We start from the raw sequence: 17,094 nt of genomic DNA on the forward strand, positions 1-17,094 counted from the left end.
TTAGCTCTAGTCTGAAGGCTGCTTTTGAAGTTTGAGAACATCCCCAGAAAAGGGGATGGTGCACTGTTCCCAGAGATACTGCAATACCGGACCAATACAAGGAATGGACAGAGCAAGCCCCCAGGCACAATAAGGGGCTGAAATGCCTACTTGTCAATATTTCCTGTTATGCACAGCCTGTTTCCTTGCACATTCTGGTCTACTTAAGGTTGCTCAGAAGCCCTCATGTGGGCTCACCTTAAATGGAACACTGATTGTGTGCAGTCTGTATATTGCATTACTGGATTACAACACAATGCACACCCCATGCAGTTTAAGGGGAACATTGTGTTACCATGTTTCTACAAGAATCAGCAGGAAACATATACCATTATTAATATACTGTTTCACTGAATGGAGGAAGATCAGTCCAGAAGGCAAGAGAGATTCTGGGCCTAGATGTATTTGAATTTTGACACAAGCTATTTTCCATTGATCATATGTGGACCATGCCACAAGAGGATCTCTGGCCCAAATCCAAACCAGTGCCTCTACTTGTCCAATTTCTACTCCATTTTGGGTGAGGACCTTTATTCAAAGCCAAAATATGAGATCTGGGCTCCAGAAGTTAAATTATAAGAGATTACATGACCCAGGTTTGTGTTGTCTTGAGGTTAAATAGTTATGGGTGATTTGATTAAAGTTTTCAAGATTTTAAGTAGATCTAATATGGTAGATAGAGGTTATTTCTGCTATTTGCGGAGTCTAGGAATAGGGGAAGGGGCGGAAGTTAGATTCGGACCTTTCAGGGCTGAAATTAGGAGACAGTTTGACACAACAGCACTGCTACCTCACAGGGCCAGGGACCTTAGTTCGATTCCTGGCTTGGGTCAGTGTGCGTGTGGACTTTGCACATTCTCCCCGTGTTTGCGTGGGTTTCCTCCAGGTGCTCCGGTTTCCTCCCACAATCTGAAAGATACCAGATTGGGTGGGAGGGTGAACTGTGATGAGGATGCAGAGATCCTTCAGAATGATCTGGACAGGTTGGGTGAGTGGGTTAATCAGTGGCAGATGCAGTATAATTTGCATAAATGTGAGGTTATCCACTTTGGAAGCAAAAACAAGAAGGCAGATTACTACCTGAATAGCTGTAAATTGGGAGAGGGGAGTGTGCAGAGGGACCTGGGTGTCCTTGTGCACCAGTCAAGGAAGGTAAGCGTGCAGGTGCAGCAGGCGGTAAAGAAGGTAAATGGTATGTTGGCTTCATAGTGAGAGGTTTCGAGTACAGGAGCAGGGATGTGTTGTTGCAATTATACAGGGCCTTGGTGAGGCCACACCTAAATTACTGTGTGCAGTTTTGGTCTTTTTGGAGGAAGGATGTTCTTGCTCTCAAGGGAGTGCAGTGAAGGTTTACCAGGCTAATTCTGGGGATGGTGGGATTGATGTTTGAGGAGAGATTGACCAGGTTATTTCCAGGATTATTTTCGCTGGAGTTCAGATGAATGAGGAGGGATCTCATAGAGACTTTTAAAATTCAAACAGGATTAGACAGGGTAGATGCAGGGAGGATGTTCCCAAAGGTGGGGGAGTCCAGAACAAGGGGTCAGTCTGAGGATTCAGGGTAGACCATTTAGGATGGAGATGAGGAGGCATTTCTTCACCCAAAGAGTGGTGAGCCTGTGGAATTCATTACCACAGGAAGTAGTTGGTGCCAAAACATTGAATGTATTCAAGAGGTGGCTGGATACAGCACTTGGGGGCAAATGGGATCAAAGGGTATGGAGAAAAAAGCCGGATTAGGCATTGAGTTGGATGATCAGCCATGATTGTAATGAATGGCGGAGCTGGCTCAAAAGCCAAATGGCCTCCTCCTATCTTCTATGTTTTTGTGTATTGGTTAGGTGCATTAAACCCAAACAGGCACCGGAGTGTGGTGACGAGGGGAATTTCACAGTAACTTCATTGCAGCGTTAATGTAAGCCTTGTGACAAAATAAATAAGAACATAAGAAATAGGAGCAGGAGTAGGCCATCTAGCCCTTCGAGCCTGCCCCGCCATTCAATAAGATCATGGCTGATCTGTCGTGGCTCAGTTCCACTTTCCTGCCCTCTCCCCATAACCCTTAATCCCCTCTCTTATCAAGAACCCATCAACCCGCTTCTTAAAAATATTTAGCGAGGCAGCCTCCACCACTTCAACGGGCAGAGAATTCCAGAGATTCACCACCCTTTGAGTGAAGAAGTTCCTCCTCAACTCCGTTCTAAACCGCCTCCCCTTTATCTTGAGGCTGTGCCCCCTAGTCCTACTGTCTTTTTTGAGCGGGAAGAGTCTCTCCACCTCTATCCTATCCATCCCATTCATCATCTTATACGTCTCAATGAGATCTCCCCTCATTCTTCTAAACTCTAACGAATACAAGCCTAGTTTATTCAGCCTCTCCTCATAGCTCATAACCTTCATAAACAAACGGTAACAGAAATTTTGAACACTTTCACAAATGGCAACTAGTGATAGAATTTTTTTTGGATTGATAGATTGATATTAAGGGTAATGGAACAAATTAGGTATATGGAGTTAGGCTGCTGATAAACCAGGATCCCATTCAATGGTGGAACAAGGTTAACGGGCTAAATGGTATCTCCTATTTGGGGGCAGTTTCCAATCACCATTGCTACAGTTACTTTCCTGAATAAATTTTGTAAAATCAATCACATTTGGTCATTCTTAGCCCGTTTGGTTGTGAATTCAGCACATTATCAACAATTAATCCAACCTTTAAAACAAATACAGTAAAGTGATACTGAGAGGAAGGGCTCCCAGGTTAAATTCAGACCAGGTAATATATTACATATTGAAAAATATTACTGCAGAATGGCTATCAGCTACTGTCAGTAATTATCAAGCAGGTCAACACAAATATTTACAGTTCAATAGGGTAGTTTGACTTGTCAATTCCATTCCCTCCATGTACACATCACATACATAGCTCGTCCAATCAAGGCTTTGAGCCAAACTGATCAACGTCTTCATGGCAGGAAGGTGGAAGGTCAAACAAGGTGGAACCAGGTGGAGATCTAGCAGCTTCTGCTTCTCAACACCAGGAAAAGATTATAATGCAAATCCAGAGAAAGGGGTTGTCTTTACTTCAGAGCAACTAGACTAGACTGCCTATTCCAGATCGGGTACTGACACCAAAATCAGATAAAGCACCTTTCACAACTTCAGGATATGAGCCAATGATGTACTCTTACTGAAGTCACTCCTTGTGGAAAATGCAACAATTTGCACATAGCAAGATTGCAAAAGCAGCAATGGAATGATAATCAAGCAGTTTTAATGATGTTGCTGAACGTTACCAGGTAAAAACTCCCCTGCTTTTCTTCAATACTGCAGCTCAGGGTTTTCTACACCCACCTGAGGGGGTTATGGGCCTTCAATTTAACATCTAATCTGAAAAGCGACAACGCAGCCAATCCAGCACTGTCTGAGACAGGGGGCATCAGTTTGGATCTGGTGTTCAAGTCTCTGGAATGGGACTTGAACTCTCAACTTCCTGAGTCAGTCAGTCAGTCAATGATATCTAAAATCAGGATGAAGCCTAAATCTAATCAACTTATTATCAATCATAATCCATTTTGCGCAAAATTGCTGTGTGGGGAACTGATGATTTACAGCAGGGATGGGTCACAGCCTTCAAGTTACACCTGTTGTATCTCAGACATGAATACGTTTGTAAGCTTCAGATTATACACCGATACCTCTCCCTCCCCCACTAGAGAATATGGGGATCACTACATAACTGTTAATTCGCTCATCTCTCCCACCATGGAAAAGCTGCACGCAGGTATACACATACACAATGCAGACTCATTTTTTCCTTTTTAATGTTAAACATTGTAAGAGGCTTCTTTTTCCCCAGTCTGGTATTTTCACTTTCTAAGTGCCAAAACAATACCAGTTATTTCTTTGTTCCAGTACAAACCGATTTATTATTGCTGAATACTGCACATTTCAACTGATCTGTAATTTGGTACAAGAATATCTATGTTCTATTTTTTCTTTAAATACCTGCAGTATTCAGCAAAGATGTACAATATTGCCATGCTGGACAAAGCATCTTTGAACAAACTATCACAGAATTCATCACAAACTTACAGTTAGACAGAGACAGGAAGTAACCAATGCACAAAATAGTGCACAATATATTTCATCTTCACCAAACCATTACAATCAAACAGAATATCTAAAAATAACCTAAGGACAATTTCAGAAGACACTCAGGTGCCTGGAATCTAGGATTAACAGGAATGTTGATATGTTCAATTACTTTGGACTGCCCACTTCTATATCCCTGAGGTACAGAACGGCAGTGAGTATTTTACAAGGGGGTTTGACACGCGGCTCAGCCAGTTTGGAAAAAAACTGTCTTCATCTCTTGGGCCACATTTATTTATTGCATAACAATAAAGAAATGGAGAGAACGGGCTTCACTGCAAGTCATCTGACTTTCCCCTCATGGTGATTTTGGTTTGTCTGTTAGGTGCTAAGGTGGCAAAGTGAACCCCCAGAGCCACTTCTGTACAAGAACTGGAGCAACATGTAGAATAAATTAAAATTGCTTTGCCTAATATTGCTGTACATTCATTAAGGCTGCAGAACTGGTCCCAGACAGAAAGCTTCTTACCAAATGGAACTAAAACAGAGCATGGCTTGGAAGTATAAAGTGGACATTCTTCTCACAGGAAAAAACTGCCAAAATGACAACTTGCACTACCTAAGACCACTTACGACACATGGGGAACTGCTACTTTTTGAGGCATTGTGTGGCTTTTACTGTGTAAGGCCGTATGGATTTCACAGCAGCAAAAATGGAACAGGAACAAACTTCTGTATAAAAGCACAAGGTACCCAAGTGGAACTGAAACATGTTTAATTGGTAGCGACCCGCTTTCAAAAGGTCTGCAATAAAGGAGGGGATAAATACTAGCCAAACAGATCTTTCAGGTCGTTGTTAGCAGAGCTGCTGGGCTGCACAGAGTTCGTTGGCAAGCTCGGCTGTGTGAAGTCCTGGGGTGACATGAATGGGTTGGCCTGTAGTGAGGTCATGGTGAAGCTGGGCTGCCCCATCACACCGGGCTGAGCCCCTCCCATTGGACTGTTTGTGGCTGGCGAGCCTTGGGCCGGGACAAACTGCTTTAGCCACTGGTTCTGAGCTGCTGGTGGCTTCTGCATTGGCTGGGCCATCTGGTTCAAGGTGACCTTATTGTTCTTCTGAGGGCCCAGCAGGTTGTCCAAAGCCGAGAGATCTACAGTTTTGCCCGGCTGTGAAATGGATCCAGGCCCGGGCTGGCCCAGTGCGCCCATGCTGGAGTAGGTTGGCAGGTTGGCTGCCGATGACATGGGCACTCTGCTGATTCCTGTGGCACTTCGGCTTCCATAGAAGTTTTGTCCTGTGCCAGCCATGGCCATGCTGTTGCCGTACGTAGTTTGGAACGCCATGGAAGTGTTGAACCCCATACCATTGCTCATGCTTCCCAAAGAATTCAGGCTAGTGCTGGAACCACTGAACCCCATATTAGTGTTGACTGGGGAAGGTGAGGAGAAACCACTCGAGGAGACAGACTGCACAGGACCAGGCTTGGATGCATTCATGGAAAGGGAGTTCATGGAGGACATGTTTTCTAATAAACTACTTGTCAAATCTTTGGTCTGTGAAAAGAGAAAAAAGAAAAAGGGAAGACGTGTTCAAAAGCTTATCAGCGGAAATCATTTCAACATAGCAACCGGTGTCCAAGGCAGTTTTACACTGTTTGATATTCATAGATTACAGAATATAAAACATATTTTATAAATGGATAACTCGATAATAAAGTGAATAATTAGGCTGTTGACGTGCTTCCAAGAGTTGACGGCTTCACAAAGATGTACCTGCTTGCTAGGGGCTGAAACTTTAACAGCCTTTGGGGCAAGGGGCTGCTGGTTTCGAAGTTTCTGAACCTGCTCCTGCTCTTTGGCCAGTCGCTGTTTTTCTTCCATTGTGAGAGGAGCCTGGATGCAGAAGAGAATACGTTAAAATTATTTAACAAAATGGTATAATTTAACAGCACAGGAGGAAGCTGTTCAGATCACCAGGCCCATGCTGGGCATCTGAAAGAGCAATACTTCCCAAACAGCCGGAAGAAAACTGTGTTTCAAATTATTTTTATCCACTTTCCTTTTCAAAGAATCTCACATCACATGAGTCTCTTCAGTTCATATAGCTGTTCTGACTCTCTGACAGAGTTCTCCAATTAGACCCCTGTTCTTTCCCCTTAGGCCTACAGCTGCTAAAGTTATCATGGATTCTGTCTTTGGTTGAGAATGCCATCTCCTAGCAACTCTCTGAATCAAAAGAAATTCTCCAAGCTCTTTTTTTGTTCTTTTCGGTGACCGGTGGAAATAGTTTTTCTTCTCTATTTCCCTGAACAAAACCACTCATATGTTCACTACATCCTCACAACGTTGTTCTGAGAGAAATAGTCCCAAGTTTCTCCAATCAATCCTCACATTTAAACCTTTGGTACTACCTTACTGAATCAATCCTGTCTCCTCTCCATTGCCTGGACATTCTTCCTGGAAATGTCCAAAACACTAACCACAGTATTCCAGCTCAGTCCGAACCACTGATTTGTACAGTTTTAAGTTTGTTCTATGCCCTTATTTATTAAAAACCTTGGAAACCACATTGCTTCAATCACTTTGCCTGACCATTTTTAAATTGGACTATATCAGAACCCGCAAATATCTCAGCTCCCCATTTCCTTTCGGAGTCTCACCTAGACACTCGTACGTGAAGAATGAATGTAAATTTCTTTGAAGAACGAGACAACGGGAATGTACATAGGCTGGGAATATTAACAGGAGATCAAGGAGGAAGAAGCCACCACTATTTCAGTAGTCATCATGAGGCACAGAAAAAGCATAGGTGAGGATCCTTCCATTTCTAAAATCAAACAACCTTTCTCCTTCCTTCCTTAGAGTCTACAAAAGGTAACAATGGCAGAGAACGTGGGCAGACAGTCTAGGACAGAAAGGCAGCTTGCATTCAAAAAGCACCTTTCACGATGACCTGGACAGCCAGTGAAGCACTTTATTGAAGTATAGTCAATGCTGTAGGAACCGCAGCAACCATATTACTGTATAGTAAGATCCCATAAATAGCAATCTTTGATAAATGGCCAGCTAATCTGTATATAGTGGTCCTGTGTCAGGGTTAAAATTGGTCAGGACACTGGGGAGAATACCCCAGCTCTGTAAAATAGTACCATGGATACTCCATACCCGAGGGAGCCACTGGAGGCCCTCAGTCAGTAGCACATCCGTAAGCAGTGGTGACAGCACCGGACCCTAACACTGTGAGCTCAGAGTCTGAAGTGGGACCTGAGAGGATACTTCGCATTGAGTCACAGTTAATACCACGGCACTGTGAACTGAATTCCCTCAGTCGACTGTGCAGAGATGGAGACTGAAAAGAGCGGAGAGCCATTCTGAGACAGCTCCCTACAATATAAAATATCCTGCTGGGACTTGATGGCATTGACACTGGGAGGATGTTTTCTTCTATGAGGTAAACTACAACACGGGGACAGTTTAAGAATAAGGGATCTCTATTTTAAGGCAGAGATAAGGAGAAATGTTTTCTGCCAGAGTTATTGTTGTGTGAAATTCTCTTCCCAGAAAGTAGTGATGGCTGGGTCTTTAGGTCAAGGCTCAGTTAGATTAATGATTGTCAAAGACAATGAGTCAGGGGTTATTGGGGCAGACAGGAAAGTGGAGTTGAGACCTCAATTAGATCAGCCATGATTTTATTGAATGGTGGAGCAGGCTCGAAGGGCTGAACGATCTGTTCCTGCTTCCAAGTCCAGTGTTTTTCTATATGTTCCTGACACTGCATTTCTATGGGGAAACATCCCAGGGTGGGCTTAGAAGAAAGAATGTTGGAAGTTCCGTTTAGGCTAACAACTAATTATACTACCAAAAAGCCACCCCCCCCCTTCCCCACACCCCCACCATCTGAGGAACCCTCTGGTCACAGTTCCTGGTACTAAGACTGGAGGGGGTTGCTCTCAGAGCTGGAGAGTCCAAAGCGGAAAAAAAGGACACTAACGCAAAAGACCAAAACCAGACTTGTTGGGGGAGGGGGGGGGAGAGATCCCTGTCCAACCAGCTGTGACCCTCATTATTTTAACATATGCATAAGGCAAACAGGGAATCCACATTTCCCAACCATGCAGTATCAAACTCCCCTGGGGAGGCATCCATTTGGAGATCGTTCTCGGTCCTCCTATTGAGCCTCCCACTCCCCTTGTCCGTCACCCATCTCTAACTGGATGGGCTTCTTGATAGGTCGCCTCTTGGCAGATTGTAACTGTGTCCACCCACTTCCAGGTTTTCAGTGGAGTATTGAACATAGAACATAGAACATTACAGCGCAGAACAGGCCCTTCGGCCCACGATGTTGCGCCGACCAGCTTTTAAAAAAAAACACTAACCCACTAATCTAAACCAATCCCATTTCGTCCATAAACCTATCCACAGATCTCTTAAACGCCCCCAAACTAGGCGCATTTACAACTGCAGCTGGCAGGGCATTCCAGTCCCTCACCACCCTCTGGGTAAAGAACCTACCCCTGACATCAGTCCTATAACTACCCCCCCTTAATTTAAAGTCGTGCCCCCTCGTGCTAGCTTTCTCCATCCTAGGAAAAAGGCTATCACTATCTACCCTGTCTAAACCTCTAATCATCTTATATGTTTCAATAAGGTATTGAGGCCAATTTCATCAGTACCCAGCTGAGAAAACCCAGCCCACTGAGCCAGACCACACAGAATGGTAAAATCAGGACTAAGACTTGTTTCAAAGTACACCTTACCTTGACCTGCTTCTGTGAATTGGAGGCTGATCCATTCTCTTTCCTATTAGCTCCTGCACTTACATCCACTCCAAAACTGGTGAAGATCTTGTCAATCTATTTAGCAAGACAACAGTACAAATCAATAATTAAACAGAACAGAACCATCAATTAAAGTACAGATGGGGTAGGCGCACAACTGGTCCAAACAAAGAATTTCCACAAACCCCTCTCAAGCCATTCAAGTTTCAGAATCCTAGGAACTGTAGCAGAGGTGGTGACCTTTTGATGCACCGCACTTGTATCATGCTAGTTCAACAAGCACTTGTGATTCTAATCCCATTTTCTGCCCCCTCCTAATACCCTCCAGTTTAGATTTACTTTTACATAATTCTCCTTAAATGACAGCACTCCCTCCACCTGTGGCTACTTTCAATAAAGCATTCCAACTTTTTGTTAAAAATATTTTAACTGACTCCTCTCGTTCTTTTCAGATTTCCTAACGCAAGCACACATTCACTGGTAAATTTCATCAGTTTCCAGCTATACCAGCACACTCATATCATCAATGCATGGATTCTGATCTCTTCCCCTCATCAATCTGTTGTTTGAGATGCTCAGATCTTTTTGCTGCATAATTGCCAGGGCTGGAAAGAGTCCTTTGTAAACCGAGAAAGTAAAACAAAGAATACCCAATGCAGCCAGTGAGGTTGTAAATCTTTACATTGATGAAGATGGGCTGACAGAATAATTCTAGAGGACATGATAAATGGGAGATTATGGTTAGTTTCATGAGTGTATTTTTTTTTAAATGATAAAAAGGCAATATAATACAAAAGCCAGGTCCCACAGCTAAAAGGATATTAACAAGTCTCACATCACCAGGTTAACAGTCAATAGCTTTATTTGGAATCATGAGTTTTCACAGCACTCCAAAAGCCCATAATTCCAATTAAACTGTTGGACTGTAACCTGGTGTTGAGAGACTTCTTACTGTGCCCACCCCCCAATCCAACGTCGACATCTCCACATCATAGCTAAAAGGATAACTTTCACCCATCATACTGCTACTGAGTGGCACAAAACAAGAGGCCATGCAGCCCATCACACCTACGATGGCCCACTGGTTGAGTTAGGGCTAACTGATCCTGGTCCCCTCCTCTGTCCCCATTACCTTGTTAATTATTTCCCAATTCTCTTTTCATCGTTACGGTTGAATCAACTTTGGGAATATTTCTAGTGGAAGTTTGGTTAAAAATGAGGTACAATTTCATATTGCAGATATCAAAAAATTGTCAAGCTTTCTTAAAACATGTGGTAATTCTGAACTGTGCACTAAAACTGACAAGCAATTTCCAGTCTTCAAAGATCACCAACAGAACGATTTTTGATAAATTTGACCCGACACTTATCCGATCACAATTTAAAGTTTAAGGATTACAAAGGACAGAGTTCTTCTGAGTGCATTATGTGCAACACAACTATCTTAGAAACAAGCGGCAGTCACTGAGTGTTCTTCCACCATTCTGTTATATCGTGGCTAATCTGCAACTTAATTCTGAAATAGAAACAGGAAATGCTGGAAAAACTCAGCAAGTTGGGCAGCATCTGTGGAGAGAGAAACCGAGTTAGCGGTTCAAATCCGTACGACTTTTTCAGAATTAGAGAGAGGGAGAATTCATTTGAGAGAGTTAGCTCAGAGTAGGTGGGAGCTAGGAGAGATGATCATGAGCACAAGACAAAAGGAGGGTTAACGGTAACTCTCCTGTCTGCTGAACTTCCTGGCCCACTGCAGGTTCTCCTCTAGGGTCCAATACCTACCTTTGCTCAAATATTGTATGGATTGTTACCTGCTGCTCTGACAGCTACAGATTCATCCTCACGAGATTGTTCCCAAAAAGCTCTGAGGGCTTGAAATCTTTGCCAAAGATAGTTGGAGGCAAAGGAGATTTGCAGAAAAGAGTGAAGGATGTGAAAGCAGGAGACACTGAAGGTGCTGGGAATATACCAAACAGTAGGGTACAATTGAAACAACAAATAGGACATGTTTGACTCTGCATTTATTCAATCACAATTTCAAGTTTAAGGACTACAAAGGGGAGAGTTACAGAACAAAGAGATCTAGGGGTACAGGTTCACAGCTCCTTGAAAGTGAAGTTACAGATGGACAGAGTGGTGAAAAAGGCATTTGGCATGCTTAGTTTCATTGGTCAGAACATTGAACAAAGGAGTTGGGACATCTTGCTGAAGTTGTACAAGACATTGGTACAGCCACACTTGGAATACTGTGTACAGTTCTGGTCACCCTATTATAGAAAGGATATTATTAAACTAGAAAGAGTGCAGGAAAGATTTACTAGGATGCCACCGGGATTTGATTGTTTGAGTTATAAAGAGAGGCTGGATATATGGGACATTTTTTCTCTGGAGCGCTGAAGGCTGAGGGGTGATCTTACAGAAGTCTATAAAATAATGAGGGGCATCGATCCATTAGCTAGTCAATATCTTTTCCCAAAAAGTGCGTTTGATAAGGTCCCCCATGCAAGACTTCTTGAGAAGGTGAGAGGGCATGGGATCCAAGGGCCTTTGGCCTTGTGGATCCAGAACTGGCTTGCCTGCAGAAGGCAGAGTGTGGTTGTGGATGGGTCTTTTTCTGAATGGAGGTCAGTCACCAGTGGAGTGCCCCAGGGATCTGTTCTAGGACCCTTGCTGTTTGTCATTTTCATAAATGACCTGGATGAGGAAGTGGAGGGATGGGTAAGTAAGTTCGCTGATGACACGAAGGTCGGTGGTGTTGTGGATGGTCTGGAAGGATGGCAAAAGTTGCAGCAGGACATAAATAGGATGCAGGACTGGGCGGAGAAGTGGCAGATGGACTTCAACGCGGATAAATGTGTAGTCGTCCATTTTGGCAGAACCAACGGGATGAACGAGTACACTATCAAGGGCAGAAGTCTGAGTAGTGTTGAAGAGCAGAAGGATCTTGGGGTCCGGGTCCACAGGACTCTTAAATCGACCTTGCAGGTGGAGGAGGTGGTCAAGAAGGCGTATGGTGTACTGGCCTTCATTAATCGAGGGATTGAGTTTAGGAGTCGGGAGGTAATGCTGCAACTTTATAAGACCCTTGTCAGGCCTCACTTGGAGTACTGTGCGCAGTTCTGGTCGCCTCACTATAGGAAAGACGTAGAAGCTATTGAAAGGGTACAGAGGAGATTTACAAGGATGTTGCCTGGACTGGGAGGCATGCCTTATGAAGTTAGGTTGAGGGAGCTGGGTCTCTTTTCCCTGGAGAGACGAAAGTTGAGAGGCGACCTGATAGAAGTTTATAAAATGTAGAGAGGAATAGATAGGGTGGATTCTCAGAGGCTATTTCCCCGGGTTGAAATGGTCGCTACGAGAGGACACAGATTTAAGGTGCGGGGAGAAAAGTACAGAAGTGATGTTACGGGTAAGTTTTTCACTCAGAGGGTGGTGAGTGAATGGAATCAGCTGCTGTCAGTGGTGGTGGAGGCGAACTCGTTGGGGTCTTTTAAAAGACTTCTGGATGAGTATATGGGGTTTTATGGGATTGGAGGTTATAGATAGGTCTATAGATTGGTAGGTGTTGATGTGATCGGCGCAACTCGTGGGCCGAAGGGCCTCTTTGTGCTGTAGTGTTCTATGTTTAAAGGTAGGGGAGTCTAAAACCAGAGGGCATGGGTTTAAGGTTAGAGAGGAGGGATACAAAAGTGTTCAGAGGGGCAATTTTTTCACACAGAAGGTGGTAAGAACATAGAACATAACAGCGCGGAACAGGCCCTTCGGCCCACAATGTTGCGCCGACCAGTCTTATTTTTTAAAAAAAAACATTGACCCACTAATCTAAACCAATCCCTTTTCGTCCATAAACCTATCCACCAATCTCTTAAACGCCCCCAAACTAGGCGCATTTACAACTGCAGCAGGCAGGGCATTCCAGTCCCTCACCACCCTCTGGGTAAAGAACCTGCCCCTGACATCCGTCCTATAACTACCCCCCCTTAATTTAAAGCCATGCCCCCTCGTGCTAGCTTTCTCCATCCGAGGAAACAGGCTATCACCATCCACCCTATCTAAACCTCTAATCATCTTATATGTTTCTATAAGATCCCCTCTTAGCCGCCTTCTTTCCAGTGAAAACAACCCCAAATCCCTCAGTCTCTCCTCATAGGACCTCCCCTGCATACCAGGCAACATCCTGGTAAACCTCCTCTGCACCCTCTCCAAAGCCTCCACATCCTTCCTGTAATGTGGGGACCAGAACTGCACACAGTACTCCAAGTGCGGCCGCACCAGAGTTGTGTACAGTTGCAACATGACGCTGCAACTCCTAAATTCAATCCCCCACTCCTAAGTGTCTGGAACAAGCTGCCAGAGGTAGTAGAGGCGGCTACAATTTTGTCTTTTAAAAAGCATTTAGACAGTTACATGGGTACGATGGATATAGAAGGAAATGGGCCAAATGCGGGCAATTGTAACTAGCTTTGAGGTTTTAAAAAAGGTCACATGGACAAGTTGGGCCGAAGGGCCTGTTTCCACGCTGTAAACCTCTATGATGCTATGTGTCTGAAAATCAAAACCTCCATTAAAAACTTACTTGTGTGTCCAAAATTCTGCTGCCCACAACCAAACTCGCACCAACAGCTGATCATTCATCATCCCAGTGCCTGCTGACCATTTTCTTAAACTGTGCATTTCTCATGAGCTTACACTCAGGAGCTTGTACCTTACCTGACTGTCTGTGTTTTCCTTTGATTCAGCAACTTTACTGAACTGGCCAGGTAGATCCAAACTTCTGAAAAAGAGACAAAACATCACTGTTGTTTTGGCCTAAAAAAGAATGAACCTGCATTTATATAGCACCTCTCAGAGGGTGCCAATGTAGTTCACATTCAATGGAATAACTGTGAACTGCTGTAATGTAGAAAATATGCACACAGTAAGCTTCAGAAATAGCAATAACGACGAGATAACCTGTTATAGCCATGCTGCTTAAAAGATAAGTATTAGCCCCAATACACTGGTGACCAGATCCAATAATAATCAGAGGGTTCAACTCCCAGAGCACGGATGTGAACATTTTGTTTGTCAGGTTGTAGTTTATACCTAAGGTTGAGCAATTTTCTTTTTAAATTAGCTTTACAAGAAAAAGACAAGTTGAAAATCATTAGGCCTGTTATTCCTGGGTCAGCTCTTTTATCAGAGTAATCCAGTTGGTCTCACTCACCTGTTCTTTCCTCATTAACTCTGCACAATCTTCTTTTTCAAGTATATATTTAATCCCTTTCTGAAAATTACACTGATCCACCATCTTTTCAGACAGTGCATTCTAGATCATGGTTTCCTTCATAATGTCTCATCTCCCCTCTAGTATCTCAACCATTTAAATCTGTAACTTCTGGTGGTTGACTCTCAGGACCGTGGAAACAGTTATATTTAATTTACTCTATTACACAAGAAATTTCAACTTGAACACAATCTTCTGTTTCAGACTCAAGGAAAACATTGCAGGTCAGCAAGAAAAAATCGTGACAGACATAATTGGTAGGGGGGTTGCCAAAGTGATGAAAGGACAGGGTAGGTAAAAACTGTGTTCAGCTCATGAAATAGTGTAATAGTGTTCATACGTTGTATCTGATGTAAAAAAGACAAAAATATTTTGGGAGCAGTTGGATTAATGACTGTTAAATCATTTTACTATAAGTGGCGTTAACAGAAAATTGTCTCAAATGCAGTCTACTACAAGTTTAGGGTCTTGCTTTAAATATTTCCTCAAAAGCAATAAATGATCTGTCATGCTTTCAGGAGTGTGTCTTATTTCCTGAAATATCATTGAATTTAGCATTACACCCTTCTGATCTGAAGCTGATTTCCTTGTTTCCCCCCCACATCTAACACTGTTTTTTTGAAGTCATTGGGTTCACAGGCAAAGGGGGCCAGCGACATCCCAAAACATAGAACAAGCTGCCAATGCAGGTTAATGAATTGCTTGTTTAGGAATCTGGGGAAACCAACAAAACTTAGCATGTAACCAACGGCTGCCTCAGTGACCACCTTTCTCTTAATTTGTGAGAACACATACCATTTTTAAAAAACATTTAAAATTAACCATTTTCTTCCCCAAATACTTGCTATGGAAAAGTCGGTCAACAAATTCTGAAACTCAACACTGCAATTTCTCCAGTAGCCTTTATTGCCAAATTGGGATACAAGAACTGCAGCACAGGTTAATTTGGACAGACATGATCGCTAAAAAAAAGTGCAGATTTGCTGTTTTCACTGGATTTAAACTTTCTCTCTCTCTCTCCCTTTCTCTCAAGAGTCCTAGAAGCTCACGAGTAGTCCATGTGCCTCTGTGGCATAAGCAGACTGCAGGCTGTCACACTGAACACAAAGCACATTGCGAGCACTCATTACCTCTGTTGTTCCTGCATGTGGTGTAGCTGTTCCAGTTTGGTCTTGTGCTCGGCCTCCAACTTACTTAACATTTCCTTGATTACGCCCATGAAGGAGTTAAACTACATTAAAAAGAAAGAAACTTGAAGTGATTTTTGGAAATTATATGAAGAGAAACAGTTTTGAAAATCATCAATCCCGCGCTGACCATGGGAGAACAGGTTGGGGAATAGGCACCAGTGCTACCAGCTGTCTCAGGCTGAGGTCCAGTACAGCCAGATCCCCCATAGAATCATACTCTCAAGGACATGGCGAGCAAACATAAAACCATATGAACCTCAGTCCCTTTTTCTGAAGTCCTCATTCAGGAAGGAGATTGTGTCTTTAGTGTGAGGTATAAAAATCCTCTGTGAAAATGATCAATGTCACCAAGCTAAGTTACGCAAGCATGAGAAAAATTGATTTTTTTGTAAGCTTAGCTGTATTTACATTAACAGCAGTCTCAGTGTCAAGTAACACTGCATCAATGTGAAGTAATTACATCTTAAATTAACAGGCAGGACCCAACAGCTTTGAAACAAGCCAGAGTGAGATGGGGGAAGGGGCTACCCTCTCCTGGTGAGGTACATCTTCACCGGGATGCAAACAAAGCCCAGTTAAACATTCTAGAGTCCCAGCTACCTACATAATGTACAGGCTACAAATCAAATTCTCATTCTATCCTTAGTAACATGTGGTTTACAGTCCTTGATGGCTGCATGCCTACATTTAAGATTTGCAAGATGAGTCCTTTAGGAGTGGAGCACTTCAAGAACGCCAAAAAAGAAAATGCTGTTGAAGCTTTTCATCTTGCACTCAGCAGAACAGATATGCAAGACAAACCAACAGTAAAGAGAGCCACAACTTATACAACAAGAGAAGAGATTGGTTGACAAATGGACTGTAATCACTGGAGGCATTGAAATGCAGAAAGCACCAGAGAACAGTTAACTGCCAAGCTTTGATTTCAAATACAAACTGGGCAGGTCAACTCCGATTGATCAAGGCGTTGCCCGGAGGAATCTCAAAACATAGGGCAGGGTTTTCCCTTTTGGGACACAGTCCATGACAAGGGTGGGAAAGGGGAGAATTTCCTGCCATGTAGGCGATGGGAATTTGTGCATATGAATTCGGGAATTTCCCAATATCTCTTACAGTGGGTCAGACTGGATGATGTGCCCTCATAACCAGGTGCCATATTAAAACACATCCTTACTAACAAGGTCAATCCACATGGCAAGAAGGGGGACAAGAACCTCAGGCCCCAAAGTTTAGTTACACGTCCCTGGGCACCCACCACATCCAGGTGGAGGACAGGAGGGATGTTTTACATAAGAACATAAGAAATAGGAGCAGGAGTAGGCCATCTAGCCCTTCGAACCTGCCCCGCCATTCAATAAGATCATGGCTGATCTGTCGTGTCACAGTTCCACCTTCCCGCCCTCTCCCCATAACCCTTAATCCCCTTGCCTATCAAAAACCTATCAACCCGCGTCTTAAATATATTTAGCGAGGCAGTCTCCGCCACTTCAACAGGCAGAGAATTCCAGAGATTCACCATCCTTTGAATGAAGAAGTTCCTCCTCAACTCCGTTCCAAACTGTCCCCCCCTTTATCTTGAGGCTGTGCCCTCTAGTCCTTTCTGAGCGGGAAGAGCCTCTCCACCTCTATCCTATCCATGCCATTCATCATCTTATATGTCTCAATGAGATCTCCCCTCATTCTTCTAAACTCTAACGAGTACAAGCCTAGTTTATTCAGCCTCTCCTCA

At 43.5% G+C, this 17,094-nt stretch overlaps 1 protein-coding gene across 2 annotated transcripts in view; it reads right to left on the reverse strand.

Moving 5' to 3' along the window:
* Positions 1-3,846: 3,846 nt before the first annotated feature.
* scyl2 (SCY1 like pseudokinase 2) overlaps positions 3,847-17,094 on the reverse strand; it is a 66,225-nt gene continuing 52,977 nt past the window's right edge. For both annotated transcript variants that reach the window (XM_080191427.1, XM_080191426.1), the window contains 5 exons: positions 15,306-15,406; positions 13,620-13,683; positions 8,892-8,987; positions 5,908-6,027; positions 3,847-5,688 (listed from right to left, as the gene is read on the reverse strand). In XM_080191427.1, coding sequence (XP_080047553.1) covers positions 4,963-5,688; positions 5,908-6,027; positions 8,892-8,987; positions 13,620-13,683; positions 15,306-15,406 — 1,107 coding nt within the window. In that variant the 3' untranslated portion in view covers positions 3,847-4,962. The remainder of the gene's footprint in view (positions 5,689-5,907; positions 6,028-8,891; positions 8,988-13,619; positions 13,684-15,305; positions 15,407-17,094) is intronic.

The sequence above is a fragment of the Carcharhinus amblyrhynchos genome, chromosome 6, assembly GCF_965287045.1.
Source record: "Carcharhinus amblyrhynchos chromosome 6, sCarAmb.v2.hapA, whole genome shotgun sequence".
In the NCBI taxonomy this organism is placed as follows: Eukaryota; Metazoa; Chordata; class Chondrichthyes; order Carcharhiniformes; family Carcharhinidae; genus Carcharhinus; species Carcharhinus amblyrhynchos.